This window comes from Triticum dicoccoides, chromosome 3B, assembly GCF_002162155.2.
Source record: "Triticum dicoccoides isolate Atlit2015 ecotype Zavitan chromosome 3B, WEW_v2.0, whole genome shotgun sequence".
Lineage (NCBI taxonomy): Eukaryota > Viridiplantae > Streptophyta > Magnoliopsida > Poales > Poaceae > Triticum > Triticum dicoccoides.
Window position 1 is genome coordinate 72,718,580 of NC_041385.1, and position 23,374 is coordinate 72,741,953.

General features: G+C 45.7%; 1 protein-coding gene across 1 annotated transcript; it reads left to right on the forward strand.

The window, feature by feature from the left end:
* The first annotated feature begins 10,421 nt into the window (after window positions 1-10,421).
* On the forward strand, window positions 10,422-13,690 carry LOC119274785 (probable folate-biopterin transporter 8, chloroplastic). Its single transcript, XM_037555513.1, has 2 exons — window positions 10,422-10,968; window positions 12,293-13,690. Exons 1-2 carry the CDS (start codon window positions 10,521-10,523, stop codon window positions 13,351-13,353), a joined length of 1,509 nt encoding a protein of 502 aa, XP_037411410.1. The 5' UTR covers window positions 10,422-10,520; the 3' UTR covers window positions 13,354-13,690.
* The last annotated feature ends 9,684 nt before the right edge of the window (window positions 13,691-23,374 follow it).

Below are 23,374 nucleotides of genomic sequence, written 5' to 3' on the forward strand. Positions count from 1 at the left end.
GGAGCGGTGGCAGAAGCTTGGCGGGCGCGGGCCTGGTTGCGGCCTTGCGGACACCCTCGGCAAGGGCCTTGCCGAGGCCCCGACAAGGGTCTTGCCGTGGTGTTGCGGTAGTCCCCGACAATGATCTTGCCGGGGGTCTTGTGTTTTTCCTCAGCGAGAACCTCGCCAAGGTTCATTGTCTTCTATTCCTCCTCTGATTTGGAGTGTATTTTGTCTTCACAAAGATCTGCATGCCATCGCGGAGGGCCTCCGGAGCCTTGGTCCCAACGCGTTTGGTGGCGCTGGAGGAACTGGGGTTCAAGGGAGGTGCGCTTTGCTGGTGTGAGTTTGGGCAAGTTACCTCCAGCAAGGCTCCTGCTCGAGCCGTGGAGGCTGCCCCGGCAAGGATCTTGCCGGGGAGAACCACCCTGGCCTCTTGGCCTTCTGGTCTTGGCGTGGCTTCTGATAGTTCTGTGGTTCTGCCTCCTCCCTCTGTCTTGCCTAGTGTGGTTGTGGGCGTGGCTTTGACTGCCCGTGCACTTAGTAAGGGGTACAAAGTAGTGCCCCTACTTTAGTGCACCGACAATCTTGCGTGATCGTAAGAATTTTTTTGAAATTATCGCGTTCCCCAACAGTGGCATCCGAGCCAGGTCTATGCGTAGATGTTATATGCACGAGTAGAACATAAAGAATTGTGGGCCATAATAGTCATACTGCTTACCAGCATGTCATACTTTGTTTCGACGGTATTGTTGGATGAAGTGGCTCAGACCGACATTACGCGTACGCTTACGCGTACTAGTTCTACCGACGTGCTTTGCACATAGGTGGCTGGTGAGTGTCTGTTTCTCTAACTTTAGTTGAATCGAGTGTGGCTACGCTCGGTCCTTGTTGAAGGTTAAAACAACACACTTGACGAAAAATCGTTGTGGTTTTTGATGTGTAGGTAGAACGGTTCTTGATAGAAGCCGTAGCAGCCACGTAAAACTTGCAACAACAAAGTAGAGGATGTCTAACTTGTTTTGGCAGGGCTTGCTGTGATGTGATATGGTCAAGCATGATGTGATATAAATTGTTCTATGAGATGATCATGTTTTGTAACAAAGTTATCGGCAACTGGCAGGAGCCATATGGTTGTCGCTTTATTGTATGCAATACAATTGCCATGTAATTGTTTTACTTTATCACTAAGTGGCAACGATAGTCATAGTAACAATAGGTGGCGAGACGACAACGATGCTACGATGGAGATCAAGGTGTCGCGCCGGTGATGATGGAGATCATGATGATGCTTCGGTGATGGAGACCATGAGCACAAGATGATGATGGCCATATCATGTCACATATTTTGATTGCATGTGATGTTTATATTTTATGCATCTTATTTTGCTTAGTATGGCGGTAGCATTATAAGATGATCCCTTACTAAATTTCAAGGTATAAGTGTTCTCCCTGAGTATGCACCGTTGCTACAGTTCTTCATGCTGAGACACCACGTGATGATCGGGTGTGATAAGCTCTACGTTCATATACAACGGGTGCAAGTCGGTTTTGCACACACGGAATAGTTGGGTTAAACTTGACGAGCCTAGCATATGCAGATATGGCCTCGGAACACTGAGATCGAAAGGTCGAGCGTGAATCATATAGTGGATATGATCAACATAGTGATGTTCACCATTGAAAACTACTCCATCTCACGTGATGATCGGACATGGTTTAGTTGATTTGGATCGCATGATCACTTAGATGATTAGAGGGATGTCTATCTAAGTGGGAGTTCTTAAGTAATATGATTAATTGAACTTTAATTTATCATGAACTTAGTCCTGATAGTATTTTGCAAATAATGTTGTAGATTAATAGCTCGTGTTGTTGCTTCCCTATGTTTTTATATGTGTTCCTAGAGAAAACTAAGTTGAAAGATGATAGTAGCAATGATGCGGACTGGGTCTGTGATCTGAGGTTTATCCTCATTGCTGCACAGAAGAATTATGTCCTTGATGCACCGCTAGGTGACAGACCTATTGCAGGAGCAGATGCAGACATTATGAACGTTTGTCTAGCTCAATATGATGACTACTTGATAGTTTAGTGCACCATGCTTAACGGCTTAGAATCGGGACTTCAAAGATGTTTTGAACATCATGGACCATATGAGATGTTCCAGGAGCTGAAGTTAATATTTCAACAAATACCCGAGTTGAGAGATATGAAGTCTCCAACAAGTTCTATAACTAAAAGATGGAGGAGAATTGCTCAACTAGTGAGCATGTGCTCAGAATGTCTAGGTACTACAATCACTTGAATCAAGTGCGAGTTAATCTTCCCGATAAGATAGTGATTGACAGAGTTCTATAGTCACCATCACCAAGTTACTGGAACTTCGTGATGAACTATAGTATGCAAGGGATGACGAAAACGAATCCCGAGCTCTTCGTGATGCTGAAATCGAAGAAGGTAGAAATCAAGAAAGAGCATCAAAGTGTTGATGATTGACAAGACCACTAATTTCAAGAAAAGGGAAAAGGGAAAGAAAGGGAACTTCAAGTAGAATGGCAAGCAAGTTGTCACTCCCGTGAAAAAGCCCAAAGCTGGACCAAAGCCTGAAACTGAGTGATTCTACTGCAAAGGAAATGGTCACTGGAAGCGGAAATGCCCTGAATATTTGGTGGATAAGAAGGATGGCAAAGTGAACAAGGGTATATTTCATATACATGTTATTGATGTGTACCTTACTAGTGTTTATAGTAGCCCCTGGGTATTTGATACTTGTTCGGTTGCTAAGATTAGTAACTCGAAACAGGAGTTACAGAATAAACAAAGACTAGTTGAGGGTGAAGTGACGATGTGTGTTGGAAGTGGTCCCAAGATTGATATGATCATCATCACAAACTCCCTATACTTTCGAAATTAGTGTTGAACCTAAATAAATGTTATTTGGTGTTTGCGTTGAGCATAAATATGATTAGATCATGTTTATTGCGATACAATTATTCATCTAAGAAGGAGAATAAATTGTTATTCTGTTTACATGAATGAAACCTTCTATGGTCATACACCGAATGTTGATGGTTTATTGAATCTTGATCGTAGTAATACACATATTCATAATATTGATGCCAAAAGATACAAAGTTGATAATGATAGTGCAACATATTTGTGGCACTGCCGTTTGGGTCATATCAGTATAAAACGCATGAAGAAACTCCATAAAGATGGATTTTTTGAATCACTTGATTATGAATCATTTAATGCTTGCGAACCGTGCCTTATGGGCAAGATGACTAAAACTCCGTTCTCCGGAACAATGGAATGAGCTAGTGACTTACTAGAAATAATACATACCAATGTATGCGGTCCAATGAGTGTTGATGCTCATGGCGGGTATCGTTATTTTCTGACCTTCACAGATGATTTGAGCAGATATGGGTATATCTACTTAATGAAACACAAGTCTGAAACATTTGAAAAGTTCAAGGAATTTCAGAGTGAAGTGCAAAATCATCGTAACAAGAAAATAAAGTTTCTACGATCTGATCGTAGAGGAGAATATTTCAGTTACGAGTTTGGCCTTCATTTAAAACAATGTGGAAAGTTTCACAGCTCACGCCACTTGGAACACCACAGTGTAATGGTGTGTCCGAACGTCGTAACCGCACTTTATTGGATATGGTGCGATCTATGATGTCTCTTACCAGGTTACCACTATCATTTTGGGGTTATGCATTAGAGATAGCTACATTCACGTTAAACAGGGCACCATCAAAATCCGTTGAGATGACGCCTTATGGAACTATGGTTTGGCAAGAAACCAAAGTTGTCGTTTCTTAAAGTTTGGGGTTGCGATGCTTATGTGAAAAAACTTCAACCTGATAAGCTCGAACCCAAATTGCAGAAGTGCGTCTTCATAGGATACCCAAAGGAAACTATTGGGTACAACTTCTATCATAGATCCAAGGGCAAGATATTCGTTGCTGAGAATGGATCCTTTCTAGAGAAGGAGTTTCTCTCGAAAGAAGTGAGTGGGAGGAAAGTAGATCGAGCTTGATGAGGTAATTGTACCTTCTCCTAAATTGGAAAGTAGTTCATCACAGAAATCAGTTCTAGTGATTCCTACACCAATTTATGAGGAAGCTAATGATAATGATTATGAAACTTCAAATCAAGTTACTACAGAACCTCGTAGGTCTTCCAGAGTAAGATCCGCACCAGAGTGGTACGGTAATCCTGTTCTGGAAGTCATGTTACTAGACCATGATGAACCTACGAACTATGAGGAAGCGATAATGAGCCCAGATTCCGCGAAATGGCTTAGGGCCATGAAATCTGAGATGGGATCCATGTATGAGAACAAAGTGTGGACTTTGGTGGATTTGCCCGATGATCGGCAAGCCATAGAAAATAAATGGATATTTAAGAAGAAGACCGACGCAGATGGTAATGTTACTGTTTACAAAGCTCGGCTTGTTGCGAAAGGTTTTTGACAAGTTCAAGGAGTTGACTACGATGAGACTTTCTCACCCGTAGCGATGCTTAAGTATGTCCGAATCATGTTAGCAGTTGCCATATTTTATGAAATCTGGCAAATCGATGTCAAAACTACATTCCTTAAATGGATATTTCTTAAAGAAGAGTTGTATATGATGCAACCAGAAGGTTTTGTCAATCCTAAAGTTACTAACAAGGTGTGCAAGCTCCAGCGATCCATCTATGGACTCGTGCAAGCATCTCGGAGTTGGAATATACACCTTGATGAGTTGATCAAAGCATATAGTTTTATACAGACTTTTGGAGAAGCCTGTATTTACAAGAAAGTGAGTGGGAGCTCAGTAGCATTTCTAATGTTATATGTGGGTGACATATTGTTGATTGGAAATGATATAGAATTTCTTGATAGCATAAAGGGGTATTTGAATAAGAGTTTTTCAATGAAAGACCTCGGTGAAGCTGCTTACATATTGGGCATCAAGATCTATAGAGATAGATCAAGACGCTTAATTGGACTTTCACAAAGCACATACCTTGGTAAAGTTTTGAAAAAGTTCAAAATGTATCAGTCAAAGAAAGGGTTCTTGCCTGTATTACAAGGTGTAAAGTTGAGTTAGACTCAAAGCACGACCACGGCAGAAAATAGAAAGAGAATGAAAGTCATTCCCTATGCCATAGTCATAGGATCTATAAATTATGTTGTGTTGTGTACCAGACCTATTGTGTACCTTTCCATGAGTTTTTGCAAGGGGGTACAATAGTGATCTAAGAGTAGATCACTGGACAGCGGTCAAAATTATCCTTAGTGAGGACTAAGGAAATATTTCTCGATTATGGAGGTGATAAAAGAGCTCGTCGAAAAGAGTTACGTCGATGCAAGCTTTTACGCCAATCTAGATGACTCTAAGTCTCAATATGGATACATATTGAAAGTGGGAGCAATTAGCTAGAGTAGCTCCGTGCAGAGCATTGTAGACATAGAATATTTGCAAAATACATACGGCTCTGAATGTGACAGACCCGTTGACTAAACTTTTCTCACAAGCAAAACATTATCACACCTTAGTACTCTTTGGGTGTTAATCACATCGCGATGTGAACTAGATTATTAATTCTAGTAAACCCTTTGGGTGTTGGTCACATGGCGATGTGAACTATGGGTGTTAATCACATACAGATGTGAACTATTGGTGTTAAATCACATGGCGATGTGATCTAGATTATTGACTCTAGTGCAAGTGGGAGACTAAAGGAAATATGCCCTAGAGGCAATAATAAAGTTATTATTTATTTCCTTAATTCATGATAAATGTTTATTATTAATGCTAGAATTGTATTAACCGGAAACTTAGTACATGTGTGAATACATAGACAAAACATATAGCCCCTAGTATGCCTCTACTTGACTAGCTCATTAATCAAAGATGGTTATGTTTCCTAACCATAGACATGTGTTGTCATTTGATGAACGGGATCACATCATTAGGAGAATGATGTGATGGACATGACCCACCCGTTAGCTTAACATTATGATCATGTTAGTTTCATTGCTACTGCTTTCTTCATGAATTATATAAGTTCCTCAGACTATGAGATTACGCAACTCCCGTATACCGGAGGAACACTTTGTGTGCTACCAAATGTCAAAACGTAAAAGGGTGATTATAAAGGTGCTCTACAGGTGTCTACGAAGGTGTTTGTTGGGTTGGCATAGATCAAGATTAGGATTTGTCACTTGTCACTCCGTGTTTCGGAGAGGTATCTTTGGGCCCTCTCGGTAATGCTCATCACTATAAGACTTGTAAGCATTGTAACTAATGAGTTAGTTGCGGGATGAAGTATTACAGAACGAGTAAAGAGACTTGCCGGTAACGAGATTGAACTAGGTATTGAGATACCGACGATCGAATCTCGGGCAAGTAACATACCGATGACAAAGGGAACAACGCATGTTGTTATGCGGTTTGACCGATAAAGATCTTCATAGAATATGTGGGAGCCAATATGAGCATCCAGGTTCCGCTATTGGTTATTGACCGGAGATGAGTCTCGGTCATGTCTACATAGTTCTCGAACCCGTAGGATCCGCACGCTTAACGTTCGATGACGATTTGTATTATGAGTTATGTGATTTGATATACCGAAGGTAGTTCGGAGTCCCGGATGAGATCATGGACATGACGAGGAGTCTCAAAATGGTCGAGACGTAAAGATTGATATATTGGAAGGTTATATTCGGACATTGGAAAGGTTCCGAGTGATTCGGGTATTTTCCAGAGTACCGGAAAGTTACGGGAATTCGTATTGGGCCTTAATGGGCCATACGAGAAAGGAGAGAAAAGCCTCAAGGGTGGCCACGCCCCTTCCCCATGGACTGGTCCGAATTGGACTAGCGAAGGGGGCGGACCCTTCCTTCCTTCTCCTTCTCCCTTCCCCTTTTCCTATTCCATGTGGGAGGTGGAATCCTACTAGGACTAGGGAGTCCTAGTAGGACTCCACACTTTGGGCGCGCCCTATGAGGGCCGACCTCCTCCTCCCTCCATCCTTTATATATGTGGCCAGGGGGCAGCCCATAGACACACAAGTTGACATTGTTTAGCCGTGTGCAGTGCCCCATCCACAGTTACACACCTCGGTCATATCGTCGTAGTGCTTAGGCGAAGCCCTGCGCCAGTAACTTCATCATCATCGTCACCATGCCATCGTGCTAACGAAACTCTCCCTCGGCCTCAACTGGATCAAGAGTACGAGGGACATCCCCGAGTTGAACATGTGCTGATCGCGGAGGTGCCGTACGTTCGGTGCTAATATCGGTCGGATCATGAAGATGTACGACTACATCAACCGCGTTGTCATAATGCTTCTGCTTTTGGTCTAGAGGATACGTGGACACACTCTCCCCTCTCATTGCTATGCATCATATAGATAGATCTTGCGTGATCGTAGGAATTTTTTTGAAATTACCGCGTTCCCTAACACGGGGGTGTCGGAGTCCTAGGGTTACCGGAAGGACGATAAGTGGAACCGAAAGTGACGCGGCGACCTAGTGGAGTGACGGAGGTCGTGGGGGTTCAACAAGGGCTTGACGAACGGCTGACATGGCATAACAGCGGCGTCGGACAGGGAGGAAGCGGATGAGAGCAATGGGAAGAGAAGCAGACATCGGCTCCGGGTTTGTTTTTGAGTGCGCCAAGGTTGTCAGAGTTCTACGTGGAGGAGGCCCGGATTCCCGGATACCCGAGGAATGACTTGTGTTATCAAACATCACTTCGTAACTGGGTGATCATAAAGGTGCTCTATAGGTATCTCTGAAGGTGTATGTTTGGTTGGCATGGATCGAGACCAGAATTTGTCACTCCGTAAGACAGAGAGATATCAACGCCCCTGGTTTGCTTGTGATTTGTGAAAAAACGGACGCACAGACGTGTCCACAGACTGATGCATGACAACGTTGGATGACTTGTAGCGTTCGGACAGTTCAGTCCAAACGTTTGCGGACGATTTGAGGGTCCGATTTGGAGATGCCCTCAACCTCCAAACATGTATAAATTATATTTTTAATGGTAATATGTGTCTCATTTATATCATAAGTGCTATAGTATCACATACACATCAACGTGACAAAATTGGAAAGACAACATAACGTTAGGCTTTGCGCAAAGGAACACCAAAAACACAATCAAGACTAAAGAATCTTGTGAGCTTGACACCAACGCTCGTCACCTGTTGATACGTCTCCAACGTATCTATAATTTTTTATTGTTCCATGCTATTATCTTATCTGTTTTAGATGTTTATGGGCTTTACTTTACACTTTTATATCATTTTTGGGACTAACCTACTAACGGGAGACACAGCCCTGATTGCTGGTTTTTTTTGCCTATTTCAGTATATCGAAGGAAATGAATATCAAGCGGAGTCCAAACGGAATGAAACCTTCGGGAGCGATCTTTTTGGAACAAACGCAATCCAGGAGACTTGGAGTGGACGTCAAGAAGCAGCCGAGGAGGCCACGAGGGTGGCCGGCGCGTCCTAAGGGGGTGGGCGCGCCCCCTGCCTCATGGGCCCCTCGTGGCTCTACCGACGTACTTCCAAGGCCTCTCCGATGAGTTGTGAGTAGTTTACCACAGACCTTCGGATTCATAGTTATTATCTAGATGGCTTCTCTCTCTCTCTCTTTGAATCTCAATACATTGTTCTCATTAATATTCTTGGAGATTTATTCGATGTAACTCTTTTTGCGGTGTGTTTGTCGAGATCCAATGAATTGTGGATTTATGATCAAGTTTATCTATGAGAAATAATTGAATCTTCTCTGAATTCTTTTATGTGTGATTGATTATCTTTGCAAGTCTCTTCGAATTATCAGTTTGGTTTGGCCTACTAGATTGATCTTTCTTGCAATGAGAGAAGTGCTTAGCTTTGGGTTCAATCTTGCGGTGTCCTTTCCCAGTGACATTAGGGGCAGCAAGGCACGTATTGTATTGTTGCCATCGAGGATAAAAAGATGAGGTTTATATCATATTGCTTGAGTTTATCCCTCTACATCATGTCATCTTTCTTAATGCGTTACTCTGTTCGTATGAACTTAATACTCTAGATGCAGGCAGGAGTCGGTCGATGTGTGGAGTAATAGTAGTAGATGCAGAATCATTTCGATCTACTTGTTGTGGACGTGATGCCTATATACATGATCATGCCTAGATAATCTCATAACTATGCGCTTTTCTATCAATTGCTCGACAGTAATTTGTTCACCCACCGTAATACTTATGCTGTCTTGAGAGAAGCCACTAGTGAAACTTATGGCCCCGGGTCTATCTTTTATCATATAAATTTTTAATCTACTTTTATTTGCATCTTTAACTTTCCTATCTATATCATAAAAATACCAAAAATATTTATCTTATCTTATTATCTCTATCAGATCTCACTTTTGCAAGTTACCGTGAAGGGATTGACAACCCCTTTATCACGTTCGTTGCGAGGTTCTTGTTTGTTTGTGTACGTACGAGGGACTTTTGAAGAGTTTCCTACTCGATTGATACCTTGGTTCTCAAAAACTGAGGGAAATACTTACGCTACTTTGCTGCATCACCCTTTCCTCCTCAAGGGAAAATCAACGCATGCTCAAGAGGTAGCACTTACCTCTAACGCCACCACAACAACCACCAAAGAAGAAAAAGACGAATCACCTTCTCACCCGAACTTGGCGCGACTCCATTGCTGATATGCAGCTTTGCGGACTTCCAAAGTGGCTCGCCATAGGCGAAACCATTACCGTTGAATGAATCAGACAGGGGCAACACTCCAAAGTCCGGACATAGCATCGAACTTTAGATCTGGCACCCCCGCACGACTAAGATGCCAGAGGAGGAAACCACACCTGCCAACAACGAACCATGAACCCAACACACGATCCATCATCTTCCAAATGTCGTCGATGCAGACCACAATCCGCATCTGCTTCTGGACACCTCCCAAGCTCCGCGCGAATGCTGGAGCAAACGTCGTCGAACGACGGAGCTCGAGGACACGGGTCCACCATGAGAATGTCGCCGTCATGCCATCCTTACTTGAACAGACTGGTTTCCAAATTCATCCTCAATCATATGACCGATCGCCTCGTCGGGAAATGATATGAAGAATCTTTATTCAACGTCGTCATCGTCACCGTTGAAGCAAGACGATGAACAACCTAAAAACCTAGACTACGAAGGCCTAAAAACGATCCATCCACACGTGGATCCGACAACCCTCCTCACCACCAATGATCGATATCGTCGGCGGATGGCGCCGGAGGACGGCGATGGAAGGAGACGCCCCGTCGGCTGCCGCAAAATCGCCCGGTCTTTCTTCCTGAGAAAGAAAGAGCTTGGTACGGTGCGCATAAATCATCTTTGTCCTTGCCGAGACACGTGGTGACCTGAGGTAACATACGGCTTCCATACAGTACAGCTACTAGGCTCCGACGGAATCGTCGCGACAGACACACACACCCTTCACTTTTCTCTCCTCCCCCTCCGCAAAGGCCTCGACCTCCGCCGGAAATGCTCTGCCTCTCGCCGCGCGCGCCGTGCCTCCCCGGTCCACACGCGAAGGCCCCGCCCCCCGCCGGCGCCGCCGGCAATGCGCGCCGCACGACGCTGCGCGCGGCGCCGCGGCGGTGGCGGCTCGCGAGGCCCCGCGGCTGCTCGGCCGCCGCGCCCGTGCCCGTGCCGGCGCCGCGGACGACAGCGGAGCGGTGGGGGTCGCTGCGGGAGATGCGGCGGGTGTGGTGGGTGTGCGGGGCCGGGTACTGGGTGCAGGGCTTCCGGTGCTTCCCGTGGCTGGCGCTCAACTTCCACCTCACCCGCGGGCTCGGGCTCAGCCCCGTCGCGCTGCAGCTGGTGCAGAACGCCGGCAGCCTCCCGCTCGTCGCCAAGCCGCTCTTCGGCGTCCTCTCCGACGCCGTCTACATCGGCCGCGAGCACCGCCTCCCCTACATCTCCATCGGAGGTGCTTAACTTCATCCGCCCCCCTTTTCCCCCTTCCGCTTTGCTACGATTACGACCCCTTCTTCTTCCTCATTTGTTGGAAATTGTTGTGTCTGTTTACTTTTCTTTAGATTATTTATCGAAACAAATGTGATAATTGAGGTCATCTCGGCTTAAAATTCTCAGCTCAGAAGTACTGAGAGCCCAATGAATATACCTGCCAATAGTTTCAGGTATCTGTCTGAAATTGGAAATTCTTATGAGTACAAGGGTTCAACAGCGGCAGCTATATTGTCCAATTTGACAGGAGCTGTGAAAACTAGGGAGCTCCTGAGCTCACTGATAGTGACAACGTTTGATTTCACGTATTGAAACCGCATATTCTTATGGGTACCAATTTCACTGTGTGATTGGGATTGCCATTTGTCTCAATTTCTCTGTATTATATTTCTGACCAACAGATTGGTCGAACTAATCCCTTGATAGCTGGGGGTCAGCTGTTGTAGTTTAAGCAGCTTCCACTAGAGCAGTCGGCACTTGTTCTAGAGACAGAATTGTTTGGAAAGCAACATGGGTATATACCAGAGTAGTCGGCACTTGTTCTTCCTAGAAGAAGACTTGTCTGCATCATGGGTATCTACAGTAGTCGGCACCTGCCGGAGAGAAAGATACGTTTAGGAAACACACTGCACCTTCCTGCTCAGTGTGTGTGTACGCCACTCTTATTGCTAGTCACACATTTTGAGCTTCGCCAAGTTGGTAAATCCCAGAGATGACTTACTCCTATTCTGGTGGCTCCTGATACATGCATGTTTTACTCAGAATGATTGGTGGTCACACGATCTGAGCCTTGCCAAGAGAGTTCTCCAGAGGGCGCCCCGTGCCCTCTGGGGTGCTTGTGAGAAGTTGCTAGAGGCTGTTTTGTGGTCCACTAATCTCTGAAAGCTGCCTCTAAGATTCCCCACCCCCCATGCTACGCCGTACCGTGATTGGGACAGGTTCTTTGTGATGTTTGTCCTAGTTTAGGAGGATGATCCAAATGAAATGATGCCGATTTGTTTGTTTGTTACCTGCTGGTTTCATATTTCCTGTCCGTGACTATGTAAGAATGCTTTGGTCCTACAACTTTTACTGTCAAGATATAAAACCTGCTGCTGGTAAATTTCTGACAAACTGAATAACAATCATATTCCATTTTCAGTGGTTATCTTTCTATGCAAGCAATTTGTATTCTGAAAATTAAATGTTATATACTGCACATGATTTTTTTAGGAAATGAAGCCTTAAAATCGAATGAATTCTTCAATTGGTTTATGCTAATATTGGCTACTGCTGTGAACTTTCAGCATTACTTCAGCTTACTGCTTGGGGAACACTCGCGATCATGCCAGTTACGGGCGACACATTTCCAACTCACATGATATGCATTCTGATTGGAAATCTTGGAGCATCCGTGACGGAAGTTGTAAGCGATGCTGTTGTCACGGAGTTCAGCAGAACACAGAGGACCGGCGTGCTGCAATCTTATGCCTTCATAGGTCTGGCAGCTGGAGCCCTCCTAGGAAACTTGTCGGGTGGATACGTTCTGTTGAGAACTCAGGAACCAAAGATTATGTTCACGGCATTCTCTGTCCTCCTTGGCCTCCAACTAGCACTCTCCGTAGGCACAAAGGAAACACTGCCAAGCTCCCATGGAAACTCCAGAAGCCTTCTTGTCAAAAGCTCTTTGCCGGCGAATCTTCGTAAGCAATTCTCAAACCTGATGACAGCGGTCCGCGAGGAAAGGATATTCTACCCACTTGCATGGATCATGACCTCGTTTGCCGTCGTGCCTGTTCTCTCTGGAACCATGTTCTGCTTTCAAACACAGCATCTGAAGCTCGATTCATCGATCATCGGTCTTTCGAAGGTCATGGGACAGGTCATGGTCGTCTCCCTAACCGTCCTCTACAACCGCCATCTCAAAAGGATCCCTTTGAGGCGCCTCGTGTGCGGAGTTCAGATAATGTATGCTTTCGCGGTGCTGTCAGAGTTGATCCTAGTGAAGCAAGTGAACCTTATGCTGGGGATACCAAATGAGGTATATGTGCTTTGTTTCTCGGCTCTCGCCGAAGCGATCGCGCAGTTCAAGGTCCTGCCGTTCTCGATCTTGTTGTCAAGCCTCTGCCCCCCTGGCTGCGAAGGTTCGCTCTTCGCCTTCTTCACCTCTGGATTGGTCTTTTCAGCGATTCTAAGTGGTGTGTTTGGGGTTGGACTGTCTGCCCTGATTGGGCTGTCCTCTGGGGGCTACTCAAGCTTGCCTCTGGGTATTCTGCTGCAAAGTTTGGCCGCATTGTTGCCTTTGGCGTGGCTGTCTTTTGTGCCTGAAAACTGGACTGCCGACGGGAAGATTGTAAAGCAAAGATGACGAGCGTATTGACATCAGAAGTAGATCTTGTTAGGTACTGAATGGCAATGTACAGGAATTTCTTCTAGCCCAAGCAACTCAATGTATAGGTATCCAAATGTGTTCTTCAGTGTACACAACACATACACACACACGCGCGCGCGCGCACACACACACACAGATTCCAAAATAGTAAAATACATCCAACTGCAAGGTGTAGGTACATCTATGTCAGTATATACTTTCATTGGGTATATATGGTACTCTCTCCGTCCCAAAATAAGTGTCGCTGGTTTAACATTTATTTTGAAACTTATTTTGGAATGAAGAGAGTACTTTATAACTTTGAGTATGTTCATACACTTCTATTTCTAGGATACTTCCATGGTGAGGTACATGATTTTTTTTTACAACCAAGCCCATAGTTTTTAGTGGGTTTCTAAAAGATCTTCATATTTGAACAAGTTTGCTACAAATGTGGTACACACTATGTAACATCCTGGCTTAATAATAATGATAGACTACTTGTATCAACAAGGTGCACCTTTTATTTTCGTAAGTCGATCTTCGAAGAACCCCCAAAGTTAAGCATGATTGGCTTAAATTGCGTGATAATGGTGTAGGAGTAGTATTAATTTAGTTCCGTTTTATATGTGAAATGTGTGAAGTGTGCTGCATTTAGGGTGATAAGGCCACCGTATTTGAAAGCGGCGAGTAGAACAACTACGTGCGCGTGGCCAAACAACTGTGGTTTACATCTGCTCAGCACAAACGCAGGAACCAGACAGCAGTCCTTAATATGTCCAGTAATGTAATGCATGTTAGCAAATGATGTGCACAACATGATTTTTAGCCCGCATTAGCTCAACTAGGCCCAGTTGAGTCACACATGCAATGGGCCAAAAGATTGTGCGATGGGTAACTAAACTGGCGTTGATTGGCCGACGTTGAGTGGCAAATTAAGTCACCGACTGACTTAGCCTCTCATCCACCATGCAATCTCCATCCAAGGCCAACCAGACCCCTCATCTTGTAGTCCAAGAAGTGAAAATTTTGAAGTTAAAAAGAACTCTGCGAAACAAAAACAAAAAATATATGAAATGAAAAGTGAAACTTGTGTGTGATACCAAGCGGCATCTCTGTGTAATAAAAGCCCAATTCTATTAGATTAGAGAAATAAAAGGTGAAATTTATGTGTGATAGCACTTGACATCTCATTGTTCATATTTCAGAAAATTCACTTTTTATTACTCTCTCTCCGTTCCTAAGTACAAAACGTTTGTTCAATCTGAACTGTCAAATCGTCTTGTACTATTTAGAAACGGACGGAGTACTTTATAACCTCGCTCATTGTTATTTTTCGGGAATAAACTTTCATTAATCAAACCATTATAATGTAAGGCAGAATGCAGTTTTCTGTAGCGAGTGAACCATCAAAATGCAACGCAAGAAGTTACAACAGTCGTTGGATGAAGATTGTACGGTGGATTAGAAAAAAGTTCATGACTTAGCCACTCCAAAGTCAGCGAGTCCTCTCCAGCGCTGTACATGTGACAACTCTCGGGCGTACGGACGTGCTGCGGCAGTATTTTCTCCTGGCGGATGTCGCGACCATCACCAGCATTCGCACGTCGCCCCGCATCACCGACGACGTCATCGCATGGGCCCCGGAGAAGAACGGTATCTTCACCGTTCGCTCTGCATATCGCCTCGCCATGGACGAGCGCGAGCGTTCATTGGCGACCGCAACGAGCAGGGCACCGGATGGTCATCGCGCCATCTGAAATATCATATGGGGGTGCCCTGCTCCCCCAAAGGTACGAGTCTTTGCATGGAGGCTAGCTTCCAACTCGCTCGCTACTTGGGCAAACAAATTCTCTCGACAATTCGAACTCTCTGATGTGTGTCCTCTTTGTGGTGTGGAACGAGAGGATGGTTTCCACGCCATGTGCGGGTGCCCTCTGGCAAAAGAGTTGTGGCGTCCTATGGCGCGTGACTGGCCCATACCCAAGGTGGAGGACGTCATGCACACCGGCCCAGAATGGTTGTTCTCACTTTTGGAGCCGCTATCTGAGACTACACGTATGATTGTCCTCATGACCATGTGGCGTGTGTGGTATGTGCGGAATGAAATTACTCATGGCAAGTCCCCATCCCCAACGGAAGCATCACGCAGATTTTTACAAGGCTACATCAATTCCTTGTTATGCATCCACCAATGGCCCCAAGGTAACATGAAGAAAGGGAAGATGGTGGTTCAGGTTGATGCTTTCGCGCCACCACAACATGTACAACAGAAGGCCGAAGTGAGGTGGGCGTTACCTCCAGCTGGCTGGACAAAATTGAATGTTGATGGTAGCTATGTACCGGCAACAGGAGCTGCTGGAGGAGGCATGATCCTGCGGTCAAACCGAGGAGGCATAATTTTCATTGCTTGTAGGGAAAATTCGCACATGTGATAATGCCCTGGAAGCCGAGTTGGCTCGCAAAATAAAGTTAGCCATGCTCTTGTGAACTACGGCAGGAGTACCCCCGTACTGTGGTATGGCTAGCCTCGAGTATGCGTGACATTGTAAACTGGGTTCTGGCTGATTTGCTTGGCAAATTTGACCATTTTGACCTATGGACGAAATCAATTCACGGAATGAACTGACCGTGAAACTATTTCACAGCCCTAACCTTTTTGTGTAGCGCCCGCCACGATGGTGCCACACCCTACTGTGCAGCGCCTAGCACGGGGGCGTTGCACACCAGTCCACCGTGGCAGCCCCTGGGCCCGCACCCAGCAGTGCAACGCCTCCGTGCTAGGCTCTAGCGCTCGGGCGCCACACTTGTAAAGTGCAGCGCCTAGCGCGTAGGCGCTGCACTGTGACTTATCCAGCCACTCGGCTGGGCCCCCCTCCCCCACCCCCACACCACACACTCTCCCACTCTCCTCCCCGAGCTTTGCCCCCTCTCCCACTCTCTCCCCCTCTCAAATCCTCTCCCAAATCTTGCAAATTTGAAGAATTTGTCCGTGGATTTCGAAGTCAAACCCTCCCTCAAGGTAATATTCTCCATTCCCCTTGTTTTGATCCAAGTAAAGTTCCCATTGCTCATTTGTTGCTTCTTTGGGGAAACCCTAGTTTTGTTTGGATCTAGAGATTTGCATGGAAATGTGAGATGTTTGTTTGCCAATTTCTATGGTTAGGCTTTGTTAGTATGCTAGGGTTATTCTTATGGGTGTTCTTATGTTGGTGCTAGGGTTAGGTTTAGGGCTAGGGTTATGGTTATGGTTATGGTTATGGTTATTGTTATGGTTATGGTTGGGGTTAGGGTTGTTGTTTGATATATATATTAGGGTTTCTATTCCGTGTTAATCCTTGTATTAGTACTCATGGAAGCAATGTTACCTTGTGTTATTGGAATGCTTATAGGGATGGGAAGAACATGTGTGTTTGTTCATCATGGGGACAAGGACGCCTTTTTGAAAGGCAATGTAGAACCGGACCCGGATGAGGTTGACATGGTGTTTGATAGTAGTCCTAGCTATGCGGAGCTCTTGCAACAAGTTAGGGAAGATTTGAATTGGACGGACCCTGGTGATATCATAGAGTTGGAGGGAAGGCATAATGTTGGTTTTGGAATGCACATCCATTGGAAGACAATGCGTGTCAACTCGGAGCAACGTTGGGTTGCATACAAGGAGACGGTGGCCGAATCACTAGACAATGCTCTTGAGTTATTTGCAACGAAGAAGGTTGATTCAAGTTTGCATTTGGACTTGAACCGGAACCCCTCCCCTTTGGTTGCTAGTAGCCCCACACCCTTGAAGCGAGATGAAATTGTTGAACCTCTTTTGACCCAAGAAGTGAGGCCATCATTGAGCCCGTTTACAACCAACCAAGATGAAGCTTTGCAAGAGGACAATGATGAGTATGCGGACGATGACAATGAAGTTGATCTCCATGACAACAATGTGGGTGATCTCGACAAATATCACTTGCAAGAGACAATGGACCCTTCCATCCCTTTTTCCCGTGCATATGCATCGGACTCGGATGAAGATGGTCCCGATGAACAAGTTGATGCGGAGGGGTTCACGGTGAAGGAGGCCGAAGCTTTCGAGAAGGTATTTGGTCGGGATCATCGGACTACATTGTTCAAGGATGTTAGTCTCGCGGATGAAGCCGTGGTAGATGGTGGCCAATGTGTACCTCTTGGGGTTAGGCCAAGCTCTTATCGTGATTTGGGAGACGACAAGAACCGCATTGCTAAAGGTTCTAAGTTCGACACCTTCTTGGAATTGAAGATGTGGCTCGACAACTACTCGGTTACGCATTATCGTCCACATAAGGTGGTGCACTCGGACGTCAAAGTGCGCTACATGGTTGCATGTGCATGTGAAGATGAAATATGTCCATGGATTGTGCGTGCAAGACCATGGAAAGGAGGTCCCACTTGGCACGTAGTGAGTTGTGTGCCAACTCACATGTGCCAAGGCAAAAGGGTGGATGGCAAGATTGTGTCCCAAAACCACAAACAACTCACGTCCGAGTTCATCGCTTACAGGCTCTCCAACTCAATATCCACACTTCCAACAATGAGCGTCCAACATGTCATTGACCTTGTGAAAGCCATCTTTCACTACAAGGTGAAGTACGGCAAGGTATGGAAGGCGAAGCAAGCCACATTTAAGATGTTGTATGGTACTTGGGAGGAAGCATACAACCGAATCCCTAGGTTGTTGTTAGCCATGGCCGCGACAAACCCGGGCATGGTTCATGTGGTCGAGCCTCATGGGCACCAAACAACGGTTCATGAAGGAAGGAAAGTCAGAGTATTTGGCCGTGCTTTTTGGGCGTTCGAGCAATGTGTGAGGGCTTTCGAACATTGTAGGCCGGTCATCGCAATTGATGGCACGTTCTTGACCGGACAATACAAGGGCACCTTGTTGGTTGCGATAGCAAGTGATGCCAATAACCGGGTGTTGCCATTGGCATTTGCTTTGGTTGAGGTGGAAAACAATGTCAACTGGGAGTGGTTTCTGCATCTTTTGAGGACGAAGGTGTTACTCGCTCAAAGGGAAATTTGTGTCATATCGGATCGGCATCAAGGAATTCTTAACGCGGTGGAGATTGACATTCCCGGGCATGCTCCGTTGCACCATCGATGGTGCATGAGGCACTTTTGTTCGAACTTCTATAGGGCATGTGGCCTTAAGGAGTTGGCCGATGATCTTCAAGATTGTTGTCTTGCTTTCTCCGAGAAGCGCTTCGCCACTTTGTACCACAAATTGCTCGCACACAAAAAACTTGATGCCGGGGGTCAAGACTTTCTCAATAGGCACATTCAATACCGGAACAAGTGGGCACGTGCCTTTGATGAAGATGGCCGGAGATATGGTCAAATGACAAGCAATATGGCGGAATGCTTCAATAGGGTGCTCAAAGGTGCACGTGGATTACCCGTGACGGCAATAGTTCAATACACATTTGACAAGATGAATGCGTACTTTGTAAAGTACTCGATGGAAACCGATGCACAAATAGCGGGTGAGAACCCACGGAAGTACAAGTACAAGTTCCCACCCAAAGTTGATGAATGGTTGGTATTTCAATCACGGAAGGCGGACTCAGAAGAAGCTATATTATATGACAATGAAGAGTGGAAGTACAAAGTGAAAGAGCCAGGAGGAACCACAAACGATGGCCGGCAACATGGAGGTCGGGCTTTCAAGGTGTCGTTAACACAATGTGATTGCACTTGCGGGAGGACGTTGTTGCTTCATCTCCCATGCTCACACTTGTATACCGCCGGTCGCGTTAGGAATGTGGACATCAATCACCCACGCACCGTGAGGGAGTCCGAGTTCTCAATCATGACGGTCAAGAAAACATGGGATCCCCGCTTTCACCCGTACTTTGACCAATCGCAATGGCCGGAGTATCATGGAGTTCAACTATGGCCGGATCCGGAGTTGAAGGTTGTTAAACGGGGTAGACGTCAGACAAAGCGTCTTAGAGGAGACATGGACGGATGGGGCCATGGTGGCCGTCGCGAAGCGGGCAACGACCAATTCCAAGAGCCTCGTGAGAGCTCCCGTTGTGGGGAGTGAAAAGGTCATGGCCACAACAAAAGAAAATGTACAAAACCAAGGAAAAGGTCCAAAAAAATGATGCAAGCACAAGCCAACAAGGAGCTACACAAGGGAGCCAACCAAGTGGTAGCCAACAAGTGCCAAGCCAACCAAGAGGTAGCCAACAAAAGCGAAGGCAACCTAGTGGTAGCCAACAAGTGCCAAGACAACCAAGTGGTAGCCAACCTAGTGGTAGCCAACAAGTGCCAAGCCAACCAAGTGGTAGCCAACCTAGTGGATCTAGGCAACAAAGAGGTCGGCAACTAGGACTTACAAGAGGCCGTGGTGGTGGTAGTGGCCGTGGTGGTGGTGGTAGAGCTCGTGGTGGTGGTCTAGGGCGTGGTGGTGGCAATGGCCGTGGTGATGGTCTTGGCCTTGGTGGTGGATTTGGCCATGGTGATGGACAAGGGCAAGTTCGTTATAGAGGAATGTTTGGATACCTAGATGGACCGTTTCCGTATGTTTCTCACTAACTATAATGTATCATATGTTCTTGTTTTTCATATATGCTTCCATTTGTTCTTATTGTCCTTACTAACCATTATGTTTCACCCATTGTAGGTATGGCGGCTTCCCAACCCAACAAACCAACGATGAAGGAGGATGGCGAAGATGAGATGGCGGGATGGTGGGAGAAGGCTGCGAAGAAGCTTAGAGATGAGGATGCAGCCAAGCTAGAGAAGAAGAAGGAAGAGGAGCTTGAGAAGGAGATGAAGAGGAAAGAGAGAGCGTCAAATGCGATGCGCGCTAGGGAGGCAGCGTTGGTGAGGAAATGTGAGGAGGCACAGAAGAAGCGTCTAAAGGATTTTCAAGAAAAAACCATGAAGCTTTGGGCAATTGCAGCTGAAAAAGAAGAGAGGGACAATCAGATATTCATGGAAAGGGTGGTTAAGGAGGCTCACCTCACAAGAAAAAGGGAGGAGGAAGAGGAAGAAGAGAGGAAGAAGAAGAAGGGAAAGGGGCCTTGCTCTACGCAATAAAGCTACTATGTCTCCTCTTCGATTTGGTTGTGAACTACTATGTGTCCTGAACTACTATGTCTCCTCCTCGATTTGGTTGTGAACTACTATGTGTCGTGAACTACTATGTCTCCTCCTCGATTTGGTTGTAATAACTACTATGTGTCGTGAACTACTATGTCTCCTCCTCGATTTGGTTGTAAGAACTACTATGTGTCGTGAAATACTATGTGTTATGAACTATGTGTCATGCATATATTCTCTTCACAGTTGTTAGATTGTTATGTATCAATCCTACTCCACATCATCTTATTATGTTTACACATGCTAAAAAATTCACTAAGTCCACGTGCAACGCCTAGCACAGAGGCGTTTCACTGTGGAGTGTGACGCCGCCTGGCTAGGCGCTGCACAGAAAAGGGCACGCTATGAACAGAAAAGGTATTAACGTGTTAGGCAAGTGAAGATGTGAATATTGCGAATTGAAAAGCAAAAAGGAGCACATACCACAAAGTTCATTATTGGCCCCGCAGGGATCACGGAGTTGCCTTTCCTGACTAATGTGTTGTACTGGTGCTGGGCTACCTCATCAAAGACGGTGGGTTCTTCCAAAATCTTATCATCATACGCCGGCTTGCATACCTCCACACGGGTGACGCCTAGAAACCATGTGAGATAGTTGTTGAACGCAATCGGGCAGTGCTCACGAAGCTTGGCTCGTTTTCCAGCCCTAGCTTGCTCCAAAGCAAGCGCCCACTGTATGACATACTTGTTGTGATGCTTGGCCCAATCCTTGATTTTCCGCTGCTTTTCCTATCCAACATGCAAGTTAGAAACATAATATTAGCATCATCGAAACCGCCGAGAAGCTGCTAATTGCTCAAGGTTGATTATATCTTACGCGTGTAGCACTATATCCGTGTCCTCAAACTCCGGCGGGTGTGGCATGAACAAACCAAACTGACGGTACACCCGATGTGGCATGTGAAGCTCAACCGCCCAGTTGCATATGAGTGGACACCGCATATGCCAGAGATCCCTATCCCTAGTGCACATCGGATTCAGCTTGAACTCTATAGGGTTCCCAAAACTCTCTCCTTTTCCATACGGTTCCCATTCAACCTACAAAATTGGATAGAATGAAAAATTGATATCGAGTTACGATGGAAGCATGATAATAACTTATGCAATGTCAATTCACCTGCTCAGGCGTGATGACGTCCATCTCGCTCCTGTACAGCTTGTACATGACCGAGGGATCATCCGTCATCTCATTTAACACATCCCACTTGTAAGCCCAAGTGGGGAGCCGTAGTGGGTCGTCTTTCTCGTCCCAATCCTCCAACTTCACGGTCTTCGGTCGTCCAACCGACAAACGCTCCCAGCTCCATATGGAAAGTGCGAGCAAACAACCACCAATACCTCCAGATAGCCTACAACAGGCTTCGTCCAACTGCACATAAAAGAGAACATGGTTGAATTAACAGCAAGATCGCATTCATAATGTACCAATGAATTGGAACAAAAACAACTTCATACCTGTCTATACAAGTAAGCCAGTGTCGCCGAACCCCAACTCCATTTGCTATCGAAGACGGTCAATGCCTTGAGCCACATCCATGGAGCATTCTTGCCTGTGCCATCAGCAAACATACTCCTGGATATCACGTACCACATGTAGACACGAGCATATGTCTTCACCGTGTCCTCATTAGCATCCTCAGGGCAATTACTGAAGTTCGATACAATCCACGTGAAAGTAGCACCGGCTGCGACTCTTTCCTTCTTCTTGCCTTCTACTTCTGGTTCCCGCGGCTCCGGAGGAACCATACTGATAAGGGCAAGCATTTGCTCGCGCCACCCATCAGAATCGGTGCTCATACATAGAGGTTTCCCATCGATAGGAAGACCGGTGATCATAGCTATATCCTGGAGCGTCAAGGTCATCTCCCCGGTCCGAAGATGGAAAGTGTGTGTCTCCGGCCTTCAATGATCAATAAGCGCGGTGAGTGCTGGAGCATTGTTGGGTGGCGTCGACCTGCTGACCAACTGAATGAAAGGGAGAAGTCATGTCTCCCTAACATACGGCGTGTACCGCTCATCATAGCGCATCCACCCAAGGTTGACCCTGTGAGCCCGAAGCTTCAGAGGTGCAAGCTCCTACAAGCAAACAAACAAATCATTACATATGGGGGGTATGTGTTTGAAAAAAAACATGAAATTCATAACACCGGCAACTTTCATTATTACCTGCTGCTTCACCGACATAGCGTACAACCGGTGTTGTAGATCCCAATGATCCTTGAGAAGCCAAATCATCCTAGCAATTTGCAAGAAAGCTTTCTTGTCAACACGATTATCTTTTGAATAAAAAAAAACTAAAGTACGGCTACTACATGCAAATTTCAAAGCATATGTATCCAAACCATTCTTGCCAATACAAATGTGATTTCAATAAACTAAATTAAGCCTACTTCATGCAAGATTCAATACAAATATCTTTTCCATATAAATAAAATGTCAACCTATGTATCCAAACTATATAAATAACATGTCAACCTATGTATCCAAACCACATTCTAATCTAACAAGGGTTCCCCAAATCTAATACATGCAAGATTCAAACAAAAGTTCCCCAAATCTAATACATGCAATATTCAAACAAGGGTTCCTCAAATCTCTGAAATAGCATACATTCTATGGATAGAAAGAAGGGGATCGGAGAAAAGTACCTTCTAGGCTGGATTGATGAAGGAATCCACGGGCCAAATCGTCAGATCTGAAGGATTTTGGAGAGGGGATTGAGAGGGGGAGAGGAGAGGGCCGTCGCCGCCGCTGTTCTGTAACTGGTAATGGGGTGGGTTGGGGACGGCTAGTGCGCGCGACTGCATCTAAGTCACAGTGCAGCGCCCGAGCGCTAGGCGCTGCACATTACATGTGCGGCGCCTAGCACAACACGGAGGCG